This window comes from Mandrillus leucophaeus, unplaced genomic scaffold (assembly GCF_000951045.1).
Source record: "Mandrillus leucophaeus isolate KB7577 unplaced genomic scaffold, Mleu.le_1.0 Scaffold150, whole genome shotgun sequence".
NCBI lineage: Eukaryota > Metazoa > Chordata > Mammalia > Primates > Cercopithecidae > Mandrillus > Mandrillus leucophaeus.
Window position 1 is genome coordinate 4,747,333 of NW_012101477.1, and position 24,955 is coordinate 4,772,287.

The following is a 24,955-nucleotide window of genomic DNA, read 5'->3' on the forward strand; positions in this document are numbered from 1 at the left end:
CAGAAACTGTAGAGCAGTACATTGCAGGAGAATCACTTGAACGTTGGAGGTGGAGGTTGCAGTGAGCTGAGATAGCTCCACTGCACTCCAGCCTGGGCAACAGAGCAAGACTCCATCTCAAATAAAAAGACAAGGCCGGGCGCGGTGGCTCACGCCTGTAATCCCAGCACTTTGGGAAACCGAGCCAGGTGGATCACAAGGTCAGGAGATTGAGACCATCCTGGCTAATAAGTGAAACCCCGTCTCTACTAAAAATACAAAAACAAAATTAGCCGGGTGGGCACCTGTAGTCCCACCTACTCAGGAGGCTGAGGCAGGGGAATGGTGTGAACCCAGGAGGTGGAGCTTGCAGTGAGCCAGGATCGCGCCACTGCACTCCAGCCTGGGCAACGGTGAGACTACGTCTCAAAAAAAAAAAAAATCAAATTTCAAATAATGAAACAAACTCTGGGGATAGATGGTAGTGATGATTGCACAATGTGAATGTACTTAATGCTACTGAACTGTAGACTTAACAATGGTTGCAATGGTAAAGGTTGTTTGTTATGTATGTTTTACCGCACACACACACACACAAATGTATTTTCAAAATTTTTAAATAATACAGAAGGCTTATAAGTAGAAAGGAGTCTCCTTGGCCATGCACAGTGTCTCACACCTGTAATCCCAGCACTTTGGGAGGCTGAGGCGGGCAGATCACCTGAGGTCAGGAGTTCAAGACCAGCCTAGCCAACATGATGAAACACCGTCTTTACTAAAAATACAAAAAAGTTAGCTGGGCATGGTAGTGGGCGCCTGTAATCCCAGCTACTGGGGAGGCTGAGGGAGGAGAATCGCTTGAACCCAGGAAACAGAGGTTGCAGTAAGCAGAGATCATGCCATTGTACTCCAGTGTGGGTGACAAGAGTGAAACTCCATCTGAAAGAAAGAAAGGAAGGAAGGAAGGGAGGGAGGGAGGGAGGGGGGAAGGCGTCTCCTTTTGGCACTTTCCATAATTAACCATTATTAATAATTTCTTCTGGCTGGGCGCAGTAGCTCACGCATGTAATCCCAGCACTTTGGGAAGCTTAGACGAGCGGATCACATGGGGTCAGGAGTTCAAGATCAGCCTGGCTAACATGGTGAAACCTTGTTTCTATAAAAATACAAAAAATTAGTCAAGCGTGGTGGGGCACACCTGTAATTCCAGCTACTTGGGAGGCTGAGGCAGGAGAATTTCTTGAACCTGGGAGGTGGAGGTTGCAGTGAACCGAGATTGTGCTATTGCACTCCAGCTTGGGCAACAAGAGCAAAACTCCGTCTCAAAAAAAAAAAAAAAAAAAAAAAAAAACCTTCTTATGTACAAACATATAAACCTATTTTTTGGTATTTTTTCTTTTTATTTTCTTTTCTCTTTATTTTTTTGAGACAGAGTCTTGCTCTGTCACTCAGGATGGAGTATAGTGGTGTGATCACAGCTCACTGCAGCCTACACCTCACAGGCTCAAGCGATCCCTTACTTCAGCCTCCTGAGTAGCTGGGACCATCAGTGTACGCCACCATGCTTGGCAAATTTTATATTTTTTGTAGAGAGAGGGGTCTCACCATGTTGCCCAGGCTGGTGTTTTTTCTTTTTAAAACATAAATGAAATTATACTATATGTGTTGCATATATTATATGTTATTTTTTATGTAATAAAAAATATTACAGTTATTTTTCTTTATATTTTGGAAATTCTTCTATATCAGCATATGTAGTTCTACCTCATTAATTTTTTTTAACTATTCTAGGATATTTTAGGATATAAGGATCTTTCATATATTTAGCCATGCCTTATGGCCATTTCGATTGTATCCAGTCCTTTGTAGTTGCAGACAAATAAACATCACTGTAAAGGTGATATTTCTGATAAATTCCAAAAATATGTATTATTCCTAAAAAAGGGTCAAAAGATATGTCTTTTTTGGTCAGGCTCAGTGGCACACACCTGTAATCCCAGCACTTTGGGAGGCTGAGGTGGGCAGATCTCTTGAACCCAAGAGTTCAAGACCAGCCTGGGCAACAGGGTGATACCCTGTCTCTACAAAAAATACAAAAATTAGCCAGGCGTGGTGGTGCATGCCTGTAATCCCAGCTACTTGGGAGGCTGAGGTGGGAGAATCACTTGAACCCAGGAGGTGGAGGCTGCAGTGAGTTATGATCATGCCACTCTACTCCAGCCAGGCTGGTAAAGCAAGACCTACTCTCAAAAAAAAAAAAAAAATCCATTAAAAATAGTTATAAACTTATGAAAAAAAAAAAAAACCCTAAGTCTTTTTAAAATGTGGATTGATATTCTCAAAGTCCCTTTCCCCTAAAATGTTTTTATCTTTTATTTATTTATTTATTTTTGAGATAGAATCTCGCTCTATTGCCCAGGCTGGAGTGCAATGGCACAGTCTCTGCTCACTGCAGCCTTTGCTTCCTGGGTTCAAGTGATTCTCCTGCCTCAGCCTCCCCAGTAGCTGGGACTACAGGCGTGTGCCACCACACCCGGCTAATTTTTGTATTTTTAATAGAGACGGGGTTTCACTATTTTGGCAAGGCTGATCTTGAACTCCTAACCTCGTGATCCGCCCACCTCGGCCTCCCAGAGTGTCGGGATTACAGGCGTGAGCCACCGCGCCCAGCCTGTTTTTATCTATTTTATTTTTTGTTTGTGTTTTTTGAGACAGGGTCTCACTTTGTCACCCAGGCTGGAGTACAGTGTCATGATCTCAGCTCACTTGCAACCTCCACCTTCTGGGCTCAAGCGATCCTCCCACCTCAGCCTCCTGAGTAGCTGGGACTACAGGCGCATTTCACCACGCTCAGGGAATTTTTGTATTTTTAGTTGAGACAGGGTTTCACCATTTTGGCCAGGCTGGTCTCAAACTCTTGGCCTCAAGTGATCCACCCACCTCAGCCTCCCAAAGTGTTAAGATTACAGGCATGAACCACGGCACCCAGCCTCCCCCAAAACATTTTTAAGTGTCAAATTTTTAATGCTAAAAGAGCAGTTACCCAGCATCAATGTGTTCATTCAGAGAAATAAACAAAAATTTCAAATGATTTTATTTGTTTTGACTTATAATAATTTGGGCTATTTTCAAAATTTCAATTTAAATATAATTTTTAAACTTTTATTATTATTATTATTATTTGAGTCAGGGTCTTACTCTGTTTCCCAGGCTAGAGTACAGTAACATGATCTCAGCTCCCTTCTACCTCTGCCTTCCAGATTCAAGCAATCCTCCCACCTCACCCTCCCGAGTAGCTGGGACTACAGGTATGTGCCACCATGCCCAGCTAATTTTTGTAGCTCTGGTTTTTTTTTTAGAGATAGGGTTTCACCATGTTCCCCAAGCTGGTCTTGAAATCCTGAGCTCAAGTGATCCACCTGCCTTCACCTTCCAAAGTGCAGGGATTACAGGTGTGAACCACCATACCTGGTCCCGTCTCTAGATTATTTGTACCTAATACAATGTAAATACTATGTAAGTAGTTGTTACACTGTATACTTTAGGGAATAATCACAAGAAATGAAGTTGGTATATGTTCAATACGGACACAATCATCCTTTTTTTCCAAATATTTTTGATGTGTAGTTGGTTGAATCCATTTATGTGGAACTCACAGATATGGAGGGTAAACTCTAGAGAGAGAAAGAGTGAGAGTGTGTGCATGTGTGTGTGTGGTGTTGGCAGTAGGGTAAAATATATATCATAAAATTCATAAAATTGACAATTTTTAAGTTCAGTGACATTATATACCTTCACCTTCACATTGTTCAACCATCACCACCACCATCTCCCGAACTTTCTTATCTTCCCAAACTATACACATTAAATGGTAACTCAGCCGTTTAGCTGTTAGTCCAGCCCAGCTCTGCCTCAGTGAATTATGCTGTGCTCTGCTCCACTGAGGTGCAGGGCTGACTGTGTCAGCACCAGCAGGAGGGATGGCTGACCCCAGCCTGAGGAGGAGGAAAAGAAGGAGGTATGCAGGTCCCTGGGGTTTCTGGTTCTGGTATTTTTGTTCCTGGGCCTCTGCGTTGTCCCTTCGTGAAGCAGAAACCTTATAATCCTGGCCCAGCCTCACAGGCTCCTCCCGCAGAGAGACACATGCTCTGTGCTGTCGTCTAGTGGCTGCTTGACATTTTGGCAACCATGAAGGGACCTGAAGGGAGCCTCCATTTGCTGATATTATAGTTGGAGCCTTGGTACCTATCACCCAATCTCACTGGGCCAGCAGGGGTCTCTGGTGAGTCTCCTCTCAGGTTTCAAATCTTCCTAATTTTGGTTTGAGATTCATACTTTATTCAAGCAACCAATTCCACACTTGATGGAGCTGGAATTAAAGTTCTGCTTTTAAGGACACAATCATAGACACTGGTTATTTTACCTAGACTTTGATTGGAATGGCATATTTTCAGATATAACCAGACTGCTTTAAAACATTGAGGTTGTTTTTGTTTTTTTAGAGACAGGCTTTTACTCTGTTGCTCAGGCTGGAGTGCAATGGCATGATCATAGCTCACTACAGCCTCAAACTCTGGGGGTCAAGTTGTCCTTTTGACTCAGTGACCTAAGTAGCTGGGGCTGTAGGTGCACTCCACTGTGCCTGGCTAATTTTTTGTTTTGTTTTGTTTTTTATTTTTTCTTAGAGACTGGGTCTGGCTTTGTTGCCCAGGTTGGTCTTAAACTTCTGGCTTCAGGAGATCCTCCTGCCTTTGCCTCCTAAAGCACTAAAGCACTGGGATTACAGGTGTGAGCCACTGCACCAGCCAAGGTTTACTTTATAGAGCTGATAAAAAAGATTGGGAAGATTGACTCGCCATTGCAGAACAATCATGTATTTGGGTCATATTTAGGTCAATATCTCACATCATAAGGAAGGTTCATTCCTAAGAAGTTGAGTCCAATGGAGGGGGTAATATTACAAAGGACCAAAGCTGAATTTTAAACAAGAGAGAAGTGATCCTGGAACCTGTTTCAGACTACATGACTGTCCCTTTGATCAAAGCAATTCCTTGAGCAATCATTGTTCAAAGATTCCCTAACAAGGTTCCTGACCTTGCAATAAGTAAAAAATGTCACTTTCTTACAAGCCCAGGAACCTCAAGATATTTTGGGGACTTCAGGAAGAGAGGATTTCACCCAATGCATACAGGTATTATGGGAACAGTCTGATGATGGATCCTTGGCTTGTCTTCTTAGCCTCAAGGCTTTTAAAAGTCTAATCCAAAATTCCTTATGAATGTTCCAACAAAACCAACTTAAAAGAGCCTAGGTGGCCACTCACTATTATTGCCCCCTATGCAAATAATCAGGCCAAATATATTACTAAAACTTATTTTGCAAGTTCACTGCGAGCCAGTCATGGTGGCTCACACCTATAATCATCGCTCTGTCATCCAGGCTGGAGTTCAGTGATGTGATTACAGCTCACTGCAGCCTTGACCTCCTGGGCTCAAGCAATCTTCCCACCGCAGCCTCTTGAGTAGCTGGGACTATAGGTGCACACTACCAAGTCTAATTAATTTTTCAATATTTTGGAGAGATGAGGTCCCACTAGGTTGCCCAGGCTGGTCTGAAACTCCTGGGCTCAAGCAATCCTCCCACCTCAGTCACCCAAAGTGCTGGGATTATAGGTATGAGCCACCACACCCAGCAGTATCATATTCTTTATAACAGAATCCCAATGAATTGAAAGCTGTGAAGTTTACTTTGCTTCTTATTTTAGTTTTAAAAACTGTAATCATGGTTTAAGTTATAACAGTGCTGTAAGGTTTTTTTGTTTTCAAACATTCTGATGCATTTTGTTCCAGGTTAGGAAAACCATTCTTGGGAGAGCAGTATGTGCAATGGATTATATGATGGTGTAGTAGTCAAGGCTCTTGTTTATAAAAAGCGGGTATCAGTCTAGGCAACAAAAGGTGAGACCCCTGTCTCTAAAAAACATTTTAAAATTAGCTGGGTGTGGGGGCACATACCTGTTGTCCCAGCTACTTGGGAGGCTGGAGCGGGAGGATTGATTACTTGAGCCCAGGAAGTCGAGCCTGCAGTGAGCCACGATCACGCCGCTGTACTCCAGCCTGAGTGACAGAGCAGGACCCTATCTCAAAAAAATAAAAGATATCACTTATCAACTTCGGCTGACTTAAAAGAAGTATTGGATAGGTGATAAAATCTTTAGGATGACTTAAGAAAACTAAGCTTAGAAAAGGCCAGGAACAAAAGGAGGTTGGCCACACAGCCAAAAACCGTATCACAGAATCCATCTAGCAAGGACACAGTTTGCATAGCTAGCAATGCTGTCCCTGGACATTGCCACTTTATTTGTGCCGGGAGCTTGATCCTGCTGTAAGAAATTACCACTTCTTCACTTCTCTGCACCACCAGCTTCAGATTCAAAATCTCAGGCAGATGTATCTGACAAAGAATATGATTATATGCCTTCATCCTAGCTTCCAGTAAAGCTGATCTGTCTAGTGGTAGACAGGGTTCAAAAGTGGAAATGTCCTCAAAGCAAAGGGTTTCACATGCAAAATGTGATCATCCAAATATAAAAACAATTTTTTTTTTTAAGACGGAGTTTCGCTCTTGTTGCCCAGGCTGGAGTGCAATGGTGCGATCTCGGCTTACCGCAACTTCGCCTCCCAGGTTCAAGCAATTCTCCTGTCTCAGCCTCCCGAGTAGCTGGGACTACAGGCATGCGCCACCACGCCTGGCTAATTTTGTGTTTTTAGTAGAGACAGGGTTTCTCCATGTTGGTCAGGCTGGTCTCAAGCTCCTGAACTCAGGTCGTCCACCTGCCTTGGCCTCCCAAAGTGCTGGGATTACAGGTGTGAGCCACTGCGCTGGCGGAAAAACAACATTTTTAAAGTCCTTTGTAAGGGAGCATAATTTTTTGTAAGCCAAAAAAATGTTTAGTAATCTGACGAATGTTTTGCTGCTATTGATAAGAATCTTTTAATGAGGTTCTTAAGAGTGTCAGATTTTAATCAGCATGTCCAGAGTTTGAATGCTGTATTAGGACATTTTACATTGCTATGAAGGAATACCTGAGGCTGAGTGACTTATTTAAAAAAAGAGATTTAATTGGCCCAGGGTTCTGCAGGCCGTGTAGGAAGCATGGGGCTGGCATCTGCTACTGGTGAGGGCCTCAGGAAGTTTACAGTCATGGTGGAAGGTGAAGGGGGAGGAGGCACATTACATGATGAGAGCAGGAGCAATTGAGGGAGGGAAGTGCCACACTTTTAAACAGCCAGATCTCAGGTGAGTGACAACTAAACTCATTACCATGAGGACAGCACCAAGCCATTCATGAGGGATCTGCTCTGATGACCCAGACACCTCCCACTAGGCCCACCTCCAACATTGAAGGTCACTTTTCTTTTTTATTCTATTTTATTTTATTTTTATTTATTTATTTATTTTTTGAGACGGAGTCTTGCTCTGTCGCCCAGGCTGGAGTGCAGTGGCATAATCTCGGCTCACTGCAACCTCCGCCTCCTGGGTTCACGCCATTATCCTGCCTCAGCCTCCTGAGTAGCTGGGACTATAGGCTCACGCCACCATGCCCAGCTAATTTTTAGTAGAAACAGAGTTTCACCTTGTTAGCCAGGATGGTCTCAATCTCCTGACCTCGTGATCCACCCGCCTCGGCCTCCCAAAGTGCTGGGATTACTGGCGTGAGCCACCGCGCCCGGCCTCTTTTTTATTTTTTTGAAAGTCTTTTACTCTCTTGCCCAGGCAATAGCATGTTCATGACTCACTGCAGCTTCAACCCCTCAGGCTCAAGTGATCCTCCTGCCTCAGCTCCCTGAGTAGCTGGGCCCACAGGCACACACCACCATGTTTTGCTAACTTTTACATTTTTTGTAGGGACGAGGTCTCACTGTGTTGCCCAAGCTGGTCTCAAACTGGTGGGCTCAGATGATCCTCCAGCCTCACCCTCCCAAAGTGTTGGGATTACAGGCATGAGCTACCATGCCCAGCCAAGGAAATTACATTGCAACATGAGATTTGGAGGAGATAAAACATCCAAACCATATTACATAGCATTGGATAATTTTCTGTTAATGTCTTCTGTCACCTTAAAAAGAAATTATAAGTATTGGCTGGGCGAAATGGACTTAAGTAAGACTTTCCAATCTACATGAAATAATCAGAACATAGGGCCGAGTGCGGTGGCTCACGCCTGTAATCCCAGCACTTTGGGAGGCTGAGGCAGTTGGATCATCTGAGGTCAGGAGTTCAAGACCATCCTGGCCAACATGGTGAAACCTCGTCTACTAAAAATACAGAAATTAGCCGGGCATGGTGGTGCGTGCCTGTAGTCCCAGCTTTCAGGAGGTGGAGGCAGGAAAATTGCTTGAAGCTGGGAGGCAGAGGTTGCAGTGAGCCAAGATCATGCCACTACACTCCAGCCTGGGTGACAGAGTGAGACTCCATCTCAAAAAAAAAAAAAAAAAAATTACAAGTATTATTCTGTATATATTGCTAGACCTTTAATTAAGTGAGCTTTGACATTGCAAGTTTTCTATCTAAGACCACACTAACATACAGACATAAAAAAATATACCCAGAATTGGGCTGGGCACGGTGGCTTGCCTGAACACAGGAGGTGGAAGTTGCAGTGAACCAAGATGGTGCCACTGCACTCCAGCCTGGGCAGCAGAGCTATTAAGTTTTTTTCTGAGTATGTGCTACCTTTACTTTTGGTGGTGGAATCACGCATTGGAACTCAAACTCTTGAGTTTTACTCCTAACCTATAACAATCTGGTGCTTCATAATCAAATTCCCATTTGGAAAATGAAATTGTCTTCCCATTTGGGAGACTTCTGTTTTTCCTCAAACTAATTTTATAACCTATCAATCTGTTAACTAACATTAACTTTGTAAATTTTATGCAGAATACTGTCTAGGTAATATAGAGAATAAAGGAAGTAGATAGGCGCTCTTGCTCCCTCCATAGAAGTAACGCTGTATGTGATGACCACTAATTAATAACCTGTATTCTCCTGGTGATCCTGGGAACCAAAGTGGTTTCATAATGAGGATTTTTTAAAAATTAAATTTAGGCTTGAGGGATGGTGTTTATTCTTTGTTCATGTGAGACAGTGTCTTGCTTTGTGACCCAGGCTGGAGTGCATGATCGAGGCTCACTGCAGCCTCGACATCCTAGACTCAAGCAATTCTCCCACCTCAGCCTCCGGAGTAACTGGAGCTACAGGCACGTGCCACCACACCCAGATAATTTTTTAAATTTTTGTAGAGTTAGGGTCTTACTATGTTGCCTGGGAGGTCTGGCTTTTTAATAAAGAATCTTAGTCGTGAATAGAATATTTCCTTTCAATCCATTATATAAATGAATTTTAAAGGTGACTTTTTTTCTCCTCCCTTTTTTTTTTTAGTTTAATACAATTTTTTAGTAAAATGAAGAAGTGGATGGACATGTCAAATCTACCACAAGAATTTCGTGAACGTATAGAAAGGCTAGAGAGAAATTTTGAGGTGTCTACTGTAATATTCAAAAAATATGAGCCAATTTTTTTAGATATATTTCAAAATCCATATGAAGAACCACCAAAGTTACCACGAAGCCGGAAGCAGAGGTGAGCCCTTAATCCTTACATAATTGACAAAAAGATTATGATACAAACTAAGAGAATGTACTTTTTTGAAAGTCTGTTTTTTATGAAAAGTATTCCTGCAAAGAGCTTAATTATTTTCTTTTTAAATCCATGTACAATTATCCATATTTGGAAATTCAGAATAATACTTTTACTTATTTTTCTTTTTTTTTTCTTTTTCTTTTTTTTTTTTTTGAGATGGAGTCTCGCTCTGCTGCCCAGGCTGGAGTGCAGTGTCGTGATCTCAGCTCACTGCAACCTCTGTCTCCCAGGTTCAAGCAATTCTCCTATCTCAGCCTCCTGAGTAGCTGGGATCACAGGTGTGCGCCACCCTGTCTGGCTGATTTTTTGTATTTTTAGTAGAGATGGGGTTTCACCGTGTTGGCCAAGATGGTCTCCAACTCATAACCTCAGGTGACCCACCCACCTCGACCTCCCAAAGTGCTGGGATTACAGACGTGAGCCACCGCACCTGGCCCTATGTTCTGATTATTTTATGTAGATTGTAAAGGCTTACTTAAGTCCATTTCATAAATAGTAGATAACTTTTCTTCATGAATGGAATTTCATGTGTAATTTGATCTATTTGATATTTATATTTACTATTTCAGTTTACATGATATTTAGCAAGCTAGTCAGACAAAAAGTAATTTTTTTCCCTTTTTAGGAGGATTCCTTGCAGTGTTAAGGATCTGTTTAATTTCTGTTGGACACTTTTTGTTTATACTAAGGGTAAGATGACACTTTCAGTGGTCTTACATTTCTACTGTGGGAACTTCGTTCTATTTGACTTGAGAGGTTTCTGGTTTTTGTGTCTTTTCTTTTTTTTCCCCCCTTATAAAGGTAATTTTCGGATGATTGGGGATGACTTAGTAAACTCTTATCATTTACTTCTATGCTGCTTGGATCTGATTTTTGCCAATGCGATTATGTGCCCAAATAGACAAGACTTGCTAAATCCATCATTTAAAGGTAAGACCTTTTATTTATTTTTGAAAACTGATTATCAGTTTTTGGAAAAAGATTTTTGAAAGTTGACCATATTTTTTTTTCCCCTCTGCTCTTCCTACACTGTCAAACTAGGTTTACCGTCTGATTTTCATACTGCTGACTTTAGGGCTTCTGAAGAGCCGCCCTGCATCATTGCTGTACTGTGTGAACTGCATGATGGACTTCTAGTAGAAGCAAAAGGAATAAAGGAGCACTACTTTAAGCCATATATTTCAAAACTCTTTGACAAGAAGGTACTGTACTTATAATTAGATGACTGAGATGTTTACAGGTCAGCAGTAGTGTCAGAAGAAAAAAAAGTTTTAAGCAAGTTCTCAGCATTATAGAACTTAGGGTCAGGATTCCCAGGCTTTAGCCTCTACTGTGATTCGGAATTTCCTTATGATCTTGTGTGATGTGAGAAACAGAGCTGTTGAAAAATGTGACCAACTATATGTTCTGTTAGGTAAACATACTGTCAGAGGCAACCGTAGTCCCACCTATCAGGGACTGTGTAGGAGGTACTGATAAAGAATTGTAAAGAACAGAACATCAGAGTAGGGCTGACAAAGAATTAGGAAAAACAGGAAGTCAGAATAAGCTGACTAATTTACTGCCACAATTTGAATAACTGCTGACTGTTGACTAAAAGTCAGATGATGTATAACAACCACAGTTTTTTGTTTTTTGTTTTTTTGAGACGGAGTCTCGCTCTGTCACCCAGGCTGGAGTGCAGTGGCCGGATCTCAGCTCACTGCAAGCTCTGCCTCCCGGGTTTACGCCATTCTCCTGCCTCAGCCTCCCGGGTAGCTGGGACTATAGGCGCCCGCCACCTCGCCCGGCTAGTTTTTTTTGTTTTGTTTTTGTTTTTGTTTTTTTTTAGTAGAGACGGGGTTTCACCGTATTAGCCAGGATAGTCTCGATCTCCTGACCTCGTGATCCGCCCGTCTCGGCCTCCCAAAGTGCTGGGATTACAGGCTTGAGCCACCGCGCCCGGCCAACAACCACAGTTTTAATTCCATGTAAATCGAGCAGAAAATCCATGATAGTTTTGTAGCCACTTGTAAGCTATCTGTGTGCATTCTGGACATTTTCTCCTTAGTAATTAACTTAGCTATTTCTACATTTATGAATTGGCTTGTTCCTCTGGGTCTCAATTTCTTACTTCCCCAACATCAAGCCATTAAATGTAGTTAGGCCTCAAGATTTCTCTTTGGTAAAAGGAGGGGTTTGGATTACGTATCCCACTTTTCAAATATTAAGAGATTTTTCTTTAAGCATAAATTCTTCCCTTACTGGTTTCTTCTTCTTTTATGCAAACTTTTGTATTCAGTCTTGTGTTCCTCAGATATCTATATTATGGCCCATTGTCTGTATGCTAAACATCTCTAGCAAAGTAAACTTTTTTTAAAGGATCCCAGGGACTGTGGCTCACGCCTGTAATGCCAACACCTTGGGAGGCCAAGGCAGGTGGATTGCTTGAGCCCAAGAGTTCCAGACGAGCCTGGGCAACATGGCAAAACCTCGTCTCTACAAACAATACAAAAATTAGTAGGGTGTGGTGGTGCACGCTTGTAGTCCCAGCTACTTGGCAGGCTGAGGCTGCAGTGAGCCATGATTGTACCACTGCACTCCAGGCCGGGTGACAGAACCAAACCCTGTCTCAAAAAAAAAAATTTTTTTTTTAAATGTTATTTGCATGCTAAATAGTTTATCCTAGTCTGAAAGAAATATTTAATTATTCTGTTTTGTGTGTGTGTGTTATAACAATATGGAAATTTAGATAAATTTCATGTTTGTGTGTGTATTAATATGCTTAATTATATAGTGTCCCAAAATAATTTTTTCTTCACAGATATTAAAAGGAGAATGCCTCCTGGACCTTTCAAGTTTTACTGATAATAGGTAAATATCTGGTACTAGTGGTGCCTGGCATATCACAAGCTGTCGTATTTGTTGATTTGTTGAAATTTGTTAAGCATAACATTATATCAAAGTAAGACCTCCAAATTCAAGTTCTCTCTGCTTTAGTGGCATTGAATGGGTATTGTCACTAAGACTTGTTGGCTTTAAATACATTTATTTTAAGAAATCAAGGCTGGGCACGGTGGCCCACACCTGTAATCCCAGCACTTTGGAAGGCCAAGGCAGGCAGATTGCTTGAGCTCAGAAAGTTGGAGACCAGCCTGGGCAACATGGTGAAACCCTGTCTCTACAAAAAATAGAAAAATCAGCCGGACATAGTGGTGTGAGCCTGTAGTCCCAGCTACTTGGGAGGCTTAGGTGAGAGGATCGTTTGAATCTGGGAGATTGAGGTTGCAATGAGCCGTGATTGCACCACTGCACTTCGGTCTGAGTGACAGAGTGAGACCCTATTTCCAAAAAAAAAAAAAGGAAAAAAGAGAGAGGCCGGGCATGGTGGCTCACGCCTATAATCCCAACACTTCGAGAGGCCAAGGCGGGCCGATCACTTGAGGTCAGGAGTTTGAGATCAGCCTGGCCAACATGGTGAAACCCCATCTTTACTAAAAATACAAAAATTAACTGAGTGTGGTGGCAGGTACCTGTAATTCCAGCTACTTGGGAGGCTGAGGCAGGAGAATTGCTTGAACCCAGGAGGCACAGGTTGCAGTGAGCCGAGATCATGCTACTGCACTCTAGCCTAGGCAACAGAGCGAGATTCCATCTCAGGAAAAAAAAAAAAAATTATTGACACTTATGTATTTATTTTTATCTTTATTTTTTTAGAGACAGGATCTCACTGTGTTGCCCAGGCTGATCTCGAATTCCTGGCCTCAAGCAATCCTCTCACCATAGCCTCCCAAAGTGCTAGGATTACAGGCATGACCCACCACAGCCAGCAAATTGACATTTAAAACAGCTACCCGGCCAGGCGCGCGGTGGCTCATGCCTATAATCCTAGCACTTTGGGAGGCCGAGGCAGGCAGATCACAAGGTCAGGAGATTGAGATCATCCTGGCCAAAATGGTGAAACCCGGTCTGTACTAAAAATAGAAAAATTAGCTGGGCATGGTGGCACATGCCTGTAGTCTCAGCTACTTGGGAGGCTGAGGTAGGCGGATCGCTTGAACCCAAGAGGTGGAGGTTGCAGTGAGCTGAGATTGCACCACTGCACTCCAGCCTGGGCAACAGAGCAAGACTCGTCTCAAATAAAAATAAAAATCAAGGCTGGGCACAGTGGCTCACACCTGTAATCCCAGCACTTTGGAAGGCCAAGGCAGGCAGATCGCTTGAGCTCAGAAGGTTGGAGACCAGCCTGGGGAACATGGTGAAACCCTGTCTTTACGAAAAATACACAAATCAGCTGGACGTAGTGGTGTGAGCCTGTAGTCCCAGCTACTTGGGAGACTGAGGTGGAAGGATCATTTTAATCTGGGAGATTGAGGTTGCAGTGAGCTATGATTGCACCACTACACTTCAGCCTGGGTAACAGAGCGAGACCGTGTTTCCAAAAATAAACCAAGAAAAAAAGAAAGAGGCCGGGCATGGTGGCTCACGCCTGTAATCCCAACACTTTGGGAGGCCGGGGTGGGCTGATCACTTGAGGTCAGGAGTTTGAGATCAGCCTGGCCAACATGGTAAAACCCCATCTCTTCTAAAAATACAAAAATTATCTGGGTGTGGTGACACCTGTAATCCCAGCTGCTTGGAAGACTGAGGCAGGAGAATCACTTGAACCCAAGAGGCAGAGGTTGCAGTGAGCTGAGATCACACCAGTGCACTCTAGCCTAGGTGACAGAGCAAGATTCCATCTCAAAAAAAAAAAAAAAAAAATCATTGACACTTACATATTTATTTTTATTTTTATTTTTTTAGAGATGGGATCTCACTGTGTTGCCCAGGCTGGCCTCGAATTCCTGGCCTCAAGCAATCCTCTCACCATAGCCTCCCAAAGTGCTAGGATTACAGGCATGACCCACCACACCCAGCCAATTGGCATTTAAAACAGCTACTCGGCCAGGCGCGCGGTGGCTCACACCTGTAATCCTAGCACTTTGGGACACTGAGGTGGGCAGATCACAAGGTCAGGAGATCGAGACTATCCTGGCCAATGTGGTGAAACCCCATCTCTACTAAAAGTACAAAAACTAGCCGGGCATGGTGGTGCAAGCCTGTAGTCCCAGCTACTCGGGAGGCTAAGGCAGGAGAATTGCTTAAACCTAGGAGGTAGAGGCTGCAGTGAGCCAAGATCGCATCACTGCATTCCAGCCTGGGTGACAGAGTGAGACTCTGTCTGAAAAACAAACAAACAAAAAACAGCTGTTCTCTTGAGAAACTAATAAATGGACCCAATGACTCTGTATTTCACTTTACATTCTTTCACTAATCACATGTTGGCAGTACCCATATTTTTTTTTTTTTCTGAGACGGAATCTAGCTCTGTTGCCCAGGCTGGAGTGCAGTGACGCGATCTTGGCTCACTGCAAGCTCCACCTCCCAGGTTCAGGCCATTCTCTTGCCTCACCCTCCTGAGTAGCTGGGACAACAGGCGCCTGCCACCACACCTGGCTAATTTTTTGTATTTTTAGTAGAGATGGGATTTCACCATGTTAGCCAGGATGGTCTCGATCTCCTGACCTCATGATCTGCCCACCTCGGCTTCCCAAAATTCTGGGATTACAGGCGTGAGCCACCGCGCCCGGCCCTTTTGTTTTTTGAGACGGAGTCTTGCTCTGTTGCCAGGCTGGAGGGCAGTGGCGCAATCTTGGCTCACTGCAACCTCCACCTGCCATATTTCAAAGCCACTATTGTTTCCTTAGTGATCAGAAACCATTTTCATAATTAGATTCAACTAGTTTTCAGATTAAGTATATGTAGTCTCTCACTTTTCAAAGTAATTTATTGGTTGTGTGAATGTGAAGAATGTCCATAATCAGGTAGGACCCTCTGATATTGTTAGATGGGCAGAGTTAATAAAAATTAGAAAGTTGTCAGATTTTCTAAGCTGTAAACACTAAATCTATCTTCAAGTCAAAATAAATCCATTGTGTAACTTAGTATTACAGCTTATAATAATTCTCTTTGCAGCAAAGCAGTGAATAAGGAGTATGAAGAGTATGTTCTAACTGTTGGTGATTTTGATGAGAGGATCTTTTTGGGGGCAGACGCAGAAGAGGAAATTGGAACACCTCGAAAGTTCACTGGTGACACCCCATTAGGGAAACTGACCGCACAGGCTAATGTGGAATATAACCTTCAGCAACACTTTGAAAAAGTAATATAACCTAGCCTGGCCTCAATCTTGAATGATCTTTTTCTCTGTGTGTCTGATTCTACTAACAGCAGAAGCATCTTTCAAGTTAAATCTTGAGTTTCTTCTACTAATTCATATTTCCCATGAAAGCCTTAAAAGGTAATTTTTAAAACTGGCATTTAGTATTTTTACCTTATTTCTTAATATTTTCATATTTTATATCCATTTTCCGAGCATGCCTGGGTTTATTAGTAGAGTATATGTCTTTTGGCATGAAGAGGAAGTTTTCCTTTCTTACCGTTCTTTCTTTGCTTCAACTTAGCCTCTGTTACATTGCTTTAAATTTTAGCTTGCTTTCCTACCCATGACACAAACTATGTGTTTTTCTATAACTTCAGCCATAAAACTCTGGACTTGATTGTTAATGGCCAAGGCTTAACCCTGTATCTATGTGTAAAATGGGTTGGAGGAAGAGATCTAATGGAAAATTCACTTGTCTAGAACATAGTAAAACCTAAGTTTTTGTCCAAGCTTTGACATTAACTTAGTCAACTGAAACAAGTTTTTAAATTTCTCTGTTCCTATTTCCTCGTATATAAAATTGAAGTATGTATACATTATCTTTCAAATCAGTGGTGTGAAGATTAAATGAAATTATAGGTAGAAAGTGCTTTTAAAAAGTGTTATTCAAATATAAGGATGTTATTAGCATAGTATTGCTAAAAATTTCATGAATATTTTAAATATGAGTAGAGAAGATGGTAAATGCACTGAATTAAACACATAATAAGGAAGATGGTAACTTTTAAAAACTCACAGATTTTTCTTTTCTGACAGAAAAGGTCATTTGCACCTTCTACCCCTCTGACAGGACGGAGATATTTACGAGAAAAAGAAGCAGTCATTACTCCTGTTGCATCAGCCACCCAAAGTGTCAGCCGGTTACAGAGTATTGTGGCTGGTCTGAAAAATGCACCAAGTGACCAACTTACAAATATTTTTGAGTATGTATAATACTGTTATTTTTTCAAATGTCTTTTTAAAATTAGATTTCTTATTCCATTCTGTTTTTAGTATATTCAGAATTCTCAAGATAGTGGATGTTCATCTGGCAAGTTTTACTATACCATTTCAATCACAAAATATATTGACCTAAAACCATATTGAAGTACTTATTAAAAATTATGTATAACAGTCGGGCACAGTGGCACACACCTGTAATCCCAGCTACTTGGGAAGCTAGTTTGGCCAACATAGTGAGACTAATTCCAGCTTGGCCAAGATAGGGAGACCTTATCGCTCCCTTTTTTTTTTTTTTTTGAAACAGGGTCTCGCTGTCTCCCAGGCTGGAGTGCAGTGCCGCAATCACAGCTTACTGCAGCCTCCACCTCCTGGGCTCAAGCAACTCTCCCACCTGAGTCCCCCAAGTAGCTAGAACTACAGGTGCAAGCCACCATGCCTAATTTTTTATATTTTTTGTAGAGACAGGGTTTTGCCATGTTGCTCAGGCTGATCTTGAACTTCTGAGCTCAAGTGATCCAACTGCCTTGGCCTCCCAAAGTGCTGGGATTACAGGCATGAGCGACCATGCCAGGCCAACCTTGTCTCTTAAAAATAATTATATATAATGTTATTTCATGGGAGTATAGACTTTTAGAAATAAGTGTACCTTAAAGATTATTTAGCACTGATATTTCACTCTTTAACTACCCCTGAGTTATGCATGTTTTGATTTTACATTGACTTTATTTTTTAATTTATTTTTATGTTTGTTTCTAAAGATCACCTATATAAGGGCATACATTAATTTTAAATGGGGACATTCTAAATGTCCATTAGATTCTAAATGTCCATTAGATAGGGGACTAATTGCATATTGGTGGTACAGCCATAAAAATGAAATTATTTATTTATTTATTTTTGAGACAGAGTTTTGCTCTTGTTGCCCAGGCTGGAGTGCAATGGCACAATCTCGGCTCACTACAACCTCTGCCTAGTGGGTTCAAGCGATTCTCCTGCCTCAGCCTCCTGAATAGCTGGGATTACGGGCATGCGCCACCATGCCCGGCTAATTTTTTATTTTTAGTAGAGATGGGGTTTCTCCACGTTGGTCAGGCTGGTCTTGAACTCCCGACCTCAGGTGATCTGCCCTCCTGGGCCTCCCAAAGTGCTGGGATTATAGGCATGAGCCACCGTGCCCAGCCCATAAAATGGAATTTTATACAGGTTTTTTTTTTTTTTTTTTTTTTTTTGAGATGGAGGCTGGAGTGCAGTGGCCGGATCTCAGCTCACTGCAACCTCCACCTCCTGGGTTCAAGCAATTCTCCTGCCTCAGCCTCACGAGTAGCTGGGACTACAGGCGCCCGCCACTTCGCCTGGCTAGTTTTTTGTATTTTTTTAGTAGAGACGGGGTTTCACTGGGTTAGCCAGGATGGTCTCGATCTCCTGACCTCGTGATCCGTCCGTCTCGGCCTCCCAAAGTGCTGGGATTACAGGCTTGAGCCACCGCGCCCGGACTTTTTCTTTTTTGAGGAAGCATGATTCCTGGTAAAGATGGTAGAATGAAGCCAGATCAGAGAACCTTCTTTCCTAATACCTAATAAAATAAGAGAATAGTAAAAACCAGCAAAATATTTATCAGTGGCAACCAAATGAGGAGAGAGAGATGATTTCATGACATAAATTTCCAAAGTAGAGATCAAAAAGAAAATTGATGATTCTGGTATCCCTATCCCTAAGCAGTGTTGGAGAAAGAGGGTATAGTGATAGATCTTGAGAATTCTCATCAATACTTCAGATTTGGAGAGAAACAAATGGGGGAGCAGGCAGACAGATAAAAAGTCATACAAATCTCCCCAAGTGAAAAGTTTATATGTACCACCACCAAGATCCCAGCAGAATATAAATAACTGCCAAGGGCTGCCATTTTCCAACATTCCATGATGATATGGGGGAGAGATCCTCATATAACTAGACGTCCCTGACTAGGAATGGTGAACCCTGGAATGGGAGTATTTAACTAAATCTCAGAAGACAAAGCAAAACCCTAGTTCTCCAAGAAAAGCTGAACATAGCTGAGCTCTCCCCCATTCCTCAAACGTTCGGGATACAAGAAAGTAGACGGAACAATCTCCAGCCTCAGAAATAGCTCAGAAGAAAAGCATACTGCCGGTAAGGTAGGAAGACTGTCCTGGATCTACCTTCCATATCATTTGAGTAAATAGATCTGGATTGAACTACTGTTCAAACATGAGTAAGTTGAAAAGCAGTGACAAAGCAACTATACAAATATGTCAATAAGGGAAAAGAAGGAAGTACAGAATGCAAAAGAAAAAAAAGTCTAGACACAAATGGCAACACTGGGTGTTGTGGCTCATGCCTGTAATTGCAGCACTTTGGGACGCTGAGGCAAGAGGATCAGTTGAGCCCAGGAGTTTAAGACCAGCCTGAGCAACATGATGGGACCCTGTCTCTCAGAAAAAATTTAAAAATTAGTCATGGTGATATGCATTCCAGCTACTTGGGAGGCTGAGATGGGAGAGTCGCTTGAGCTCAGCCATGATCACACCATTGTACTCTAACCTGGGCAACAGAGCGAGACCCTATCTCGAAAAAAAAAAGAAAAGAAAGACATCTGTGTTTGTGGACTGGAAGAGTTAATATTGTTAAGATATCTATATTAGAGGCCAGGTGCAATGGCACATACCTGTAATCCCAGGACTTTTTGAGAGGCCAGGGTGGGTGTTTTGCTTGAGCTCAGGAGTTTGAGACTAGCCCGGGCAACATAGCAAGACCTCATCTTTACAAAAAACAAAATAAATAAAACTTAGCCATTGTGGCCATTGTTTGTTTGTTTATTTGTTTTGGAATGTAGTCTTGCTCTGTCACCAGGCTGGAATGCAATGACGTGATCTCGGCTCACTGCAAACTCTGCCTTCCAGGTTCAAGCAATTTTCCTGCCTCAGCCTCTAGCTGGGACTACAGGCACCTGCCACTATGCCCAGCTAATTTTTGTATTTTTAGTAGAGATGGGGTTTCACCGTCTTGACCAGGATGTTCTCAATCTCCTGACCTCATGATCCTCCTGCCTTGGCCTCCTGAAGTGCTGGGATTATAGGCATAAGCCACCACGCCCAACATTTTTTTTGTTTTGTTTTGTTTTGTTTTGAGAGAGTTTCGCTCTTATTGCCCAGGCTGGAGTGCAATGGCTCGATCTCAGCTCACTGCAACCTCCACCTCCCAGGTTCAATTGATTCTTCTGTCTCAGCCTCCCAAGTAGCTGGATGACAGGCATGCACCACCATGCCCAGCTAATTTTTTGTATTTAGTAGAGATGGGGTTTTACCATGTTGGTCAGGCTGGTCTTGAACTGCTGACCTCAAGTAATCCACCACCTTGGCCTCCAAAAGTGCTGGGATTACAACAGGTGTTAGCCACCAGGCCTGGCCAATTTTTGTATTTTTAGTAGAGACAGGGTTTCACCATGTTGGCCAGGCTGGTCTCCAACTCCTGGCCTCAAGTGATCTGCCCACCTTGGCCTCCCGAAGTGCTGGGAATATAGGTATGAGCCACCATGCCCAGCCTCAAACCTGAAAGCTTTAACATAGCAAAGAAAACAATCAACAGAGTAAAAAAACAGCCTATAGAATGGGAAAAGTAATTGTAAACCGTATATTAGATGAGGGGTTCATACTCAGAATATGTAAAGAACTCCTAAAACTCAAGAACAACAAATAACTCAATTTAAAAATGTATAAAGGATTGAGTAGATATTTCTCCAAAGAATATATGCAACTGGCCAAAAGCATATGAAAAAAATATCTGATATCACTTATCAGGGAGTTGCAAATCAAAATCACAATGAGATAATACCTCACATATCAGCATAGCCACTTCCCACTCATCACCCCAAAAAACCCAAAATAGCAGGTGTTGGTAAGGATGTGGAGAAATAGGAACCCTTACACACTGTTAGTAGAATTGTAAAGTGGTGCAGCCACTATGGAAAACAGTATGGAGGTTCCTCAAAAAATTAAAAATAGAAGTACCATATGACTCAGCAATACCACTTCTGGGTATACATCCAAAAGAATTAAAAACAGCATCTCAAAGGGATATTTGCACGTCAGGTTCACTGCAGCATTATTCCCAATAACCAAGATGTGGAAACACCTTAAGTGTCCATTAATAGAGAAAGAAAATACTGTGTGTGTATTTGTGTGTGTGTGTATATATATAGATACACATATAGATATAGATATGAGATGGAATATTATTCAGCCTTATAAAAGAAGGAAATCCTGCCATTTGCTACAACATGGATGAACCTTTAGTACATTATGTTAAATGAAGTTAGTCAATCACAAAAAGACAAAATACTGCATGATTCCACTCATATAGGGTACATAATATGGTCAAACTTACAGCAGCAAAGTTATATTACATGTGTATACAATCTGTATTTTTATTATGTAATTTACATGTTAAAATATGTTATCATATAAAGCTTTGTTTACATATGTAGATTTCCAACTGGGAATACAACTTTGGCTGCTAAAAACCAATTCTTGAAAGAAGGCATGTTGGCCGGGCATGGTGGCTCACACCTATTACCCCAGCATTTTGGGAGGCTGAGGTGGGTGGATCACAAGGTCAGGAGATCTAGACCAGCTTGGGCAACATGGTGAAACCCATCTCTACTAAAACTACAAAAATTAGCCAGGTGTGGTGGCGCGCGCCTGTAATCCCAGCTACTTGGGAGGTTGAGACGGGAGAATCGCTTAAACCTGGGAGGCAGAGGTTACAGTGAGCTGAGATCGCATCATTGCACTCCAGCCTGGGGAACAGAGTGAGACCCCGTCTCAAAAAAACAAAAAAAAAGAAGGCATGTTAATACTGTGGTGTAGAATTGTTTTTTTGTTTGTTTGTTTGTTTGTTTTTATAATTAGGGTCCTCTTGTATTTTGTAGATCTTGTGTGCGTAATCCTATGGAAAACATTATGAAAATACTAAAAGGAATGGGAGAGACTTTCTGCCAACACTATACTCAATCAACAGATGAACAGCCAGGATCTCACATAGGTAAGAAAAGAAAACTAAAGTTGGCATAGCATTGAAAATAAGTAATCCCCCCAAAATTAGAAATTCAAGTTTTTTCCTCTCCCGTTATTCTTCTTTCTTTTTTTTTTTTTTTGAGACCGAGTTGCCCAGGCTGGAGTACAGTGACGCGATCTTGACTCACTGCAACCTCCTCCTCCCAGGTTCAAGCAATTCTCCTGCCTCAGCCTACCAAGTAGCTGCTATTACAGGCACCCACCACCACACCGGCTAATTTTGTATTTTTAGTAGAGACGGAGTTTCACCGTGTTGGTCAGGCTGGTCTCAGACTCCGGACCTCAGGTGATCTGCTCTCCTAGGCCTCCCAGAGTGCTAGGATTACAGGTGTGAGCCACCACTCCCGGGCTACCCTGCTATTCTTAATGTATCAGATTTAAGTTTATGTATAATTTTTGCTTTTCAGTCCTTAACAACTAAAATTCATTAACACATGTTTTCTCTGTATTTCCCCAATAGACTTTGCTGTAAACAGACTAAAGCTGGCAGAAATTTTGTATTATAAAATACTAGAGACCGTAATGGTTCAGGAAACACGAAGACTTCATGGAATGGACATGTCAGTAAGTAAATCCACTCTCTGTGCTACTGGCAAGGTCCAAAAGTCGCAGCCTGGAAGCAGTGTTTTGAGAGGCTCTGTAAGGCATTGTGGGGGTCACCAATCTAGGACACACTTGGCCAGGATGACATTTAGTTGACTTTAGCACATGCAAGGCTAATCACATCTAGGCAGAAATGTGAAATAACATAAAGTTCATCTTTGGTACACATCAGTGTGTTTTAAGTTTTTTTTTTTTGTTTTTTGTTTTTGTCCTTCATTCCCAGCTAGTGATCCCTCCATCTGTTAAAGCAACTGTTAGTTAAGACATTTGTCCATACCTTCCAAGGATTTTGGATTATAAAATGGTGGGGGGAGGGGGGGCGGTTTGTTTTGGTTCTTTAACTATTTGACCAAGTCAGACCACTCTCTCCAATAAGCTGTATAAAAGAATTTTTCTACAAATTCAAACCTATCATATGATCTTTGTTTCCTCTTCCTTCATTATTTCCCTCTGCAGGCAGTCTTGGAGTCTTCTAACTTTCTATCCCAATAGGAACAGGTTGATGTCTTAAGGATGCTGCGTAACTATTGTAATAGAATTTCTCTTTGTGTTTACCTGGAGATTTTTTTCATATATTTTCTGTGTTGGTGTCTCTTTTTCCTGGATTCTGTGTCTTTCTCTTTCATAGTTTACACTAATAATCTTGATGGTGCATACAATCCCATGGCTTTCTCAGAAATAAGTAAATATACATATATATATATATATATATTTTTTTTTTTTTTTTTTAGACTGAGTCTTGCTCTGTCGCCTAGGCTGGAGTGCAGTGGCACGATCTTGGCTCACTGCAACCTCCCATCTCCTGGGTTCAAGCGATTCTCATGCCTCAGCCTCCCGAGTAGCTGGGGTTACAGGTGCCCACCACCACGCCTGGCTAATTTTTGTATTTTTAGTAAAGACAGCGTTTTACCATGTTGGCCAGGCTGGTCTTGAACTCCTGACCTCAAGTGATCTGCCCGCCTCAGCCTCCCAAAGTGCTAGTATTACAGCCACCTCACCTAGCTGAAAGAAGTAAATTTTTTAACTTTATTTTTTTTTAATTTTTTAATTTTTATTTATTTATTTATTTATTTTGATATGTAGTCTTGCTCTGTCGCCCAGGCTGGAGTGCAGTAGCACAATCTCAGCTCACTGTAACCTCCGCCTCCTGAGTTCAAGCAATTCTCTGCCACAGCCTTCCGACTAGCTGGAATCCCAAGATTCCAGGCAAGATTACAGGCACTCGCCACCACACTCGGCTAATTTTTTTGTATTTTTAGTAGAGACAGGGTTTCACCATCTTGGCCAGGCTGGTCTTGAACTCCTGACCTCGTGATCCACCTGCCTCAGCCTCCCAAAGTGCTGGGGTAATAGGTGTGAGCCACTGCACCCGGCCAACTTTTTATTTTGAAATAATTCCAGATTCACAGAAAGTTGCAAAAGTAGTACAGAGAAGTCCCACACATCCTATATCCAGTTTCCCCAATGGTTACAGTTTTATATACTGCAGTATCAGAACTGGGGAATTGACATTAAAACAGTGTGTATGTGTGTGTGTGTATAAAATTGTATCATATGCATAGATTATGTAACCATCACCAAAATAAAGATACTGAACTGTTAAAGATCTCCTTCCTGCTACCGGTTTATAGTTAGTTACACTTACTCCTCTCAGCCATTACTGTTTCCACTTCTACATACTCTGTATGAATTCAATTCTTTTCAATTTGTTTTAGTTATTTTGTAGCCCAGGATATGGTTTATCATGGTGAATGTTCTGTGGCCACTTGAAAAGAATGTAAATCCTCACATTTAACCTTGTCAGTAGGTTCTTGGAAACAGTGACTTCAAGCAAAAACAACACACAATGAAACCAATTTTACCGTAGGCTAACTGATATAAACAAGAGTTTAAGTTCCTTTGGCATATGTCTAGTCACAAAAACATCACCAAACTTCTAAATAAAGACAAAACACTTACAATGTTAAACGTTGAAATAAATAAGAGAAAGAGTAATAAAAATAAGGAAGATTATTACTTACCCAGTTATTCCTGTTCAGGGTCATGAGTGGCTGGAGCCTACCTCAGCAGCTCAAGATGAAAGGCGGGACCCAACCCTAGTCAGGACACCATTTCATCATAGGACACACACACCCCCACACTTACACTGTCACAATTTAGATACGTCAGTTAAGCTAATGTACATATCTTTGAAATGTAAGAAGAAACCAGAGTACCCAGAGAGAGCTCATGCAGACATAGGAGAATGTACAAATTTCATACAGTGGCCCCAGCTGGGAATCCGTTATTTTTCATTGTTATGACAAAATGATGTTGAGCGAAATGTTGTTATTCAAGGATCTGCTGTATTCTGCTATGTTCGGATGGAGTATTCTGTAAATGTCAATTTTATCTT

At 41.9% G+C, this 24,955-nt stretch overlaps 1 protein-coding gene across 1 annotated transcript in view; it reads left to right on the forward strand.

The window, feature by feature from the left end:
• RBL1 (retinoblastoma-like 1) overlaps window positions 1–24,955 on the forward strand; it is a 100,511-nt gene that overhangs the window by 18,172 nt on the left and 57,384 nt on the right. The window contains exons 3-11 of the mRNA XM_011975026.1: window positions 9,421–9,621; window positions 10,307–10,371; window positions 10,483–10,611; window positions 10,723–10,883; window positions 12,485–12,534; window positions 15,679–15,865; window positions 16,682–16,848; window positions 21,813–21,925; window positions 22,418–22,521. Coding sequence (XP_011830416.1) covers window positions 9,421–9,621; window positions 10,307–10,371; window positions 10,483–10,611; window positions 10,723–10,883; window positions 12,485–12,534; window positions 15,679–15,865; window positions 16,682–16,848; window positions 21,813–21,925; window positions 22,418–22,521 — 1,177 coding nt within the window. The remainder of the gene's footprint in view (window positions 1–9,420; window positions 9,622–10,306; window positions 10,372–10,482; window positions 10,612–10,722; window positions 10,884–12,484; window positions 12,535–15,678; window positions 15,866–16,681; window positions 16,849–21,812; window positions 21,926–22,417; window positions 22,522–24,955) is intronic.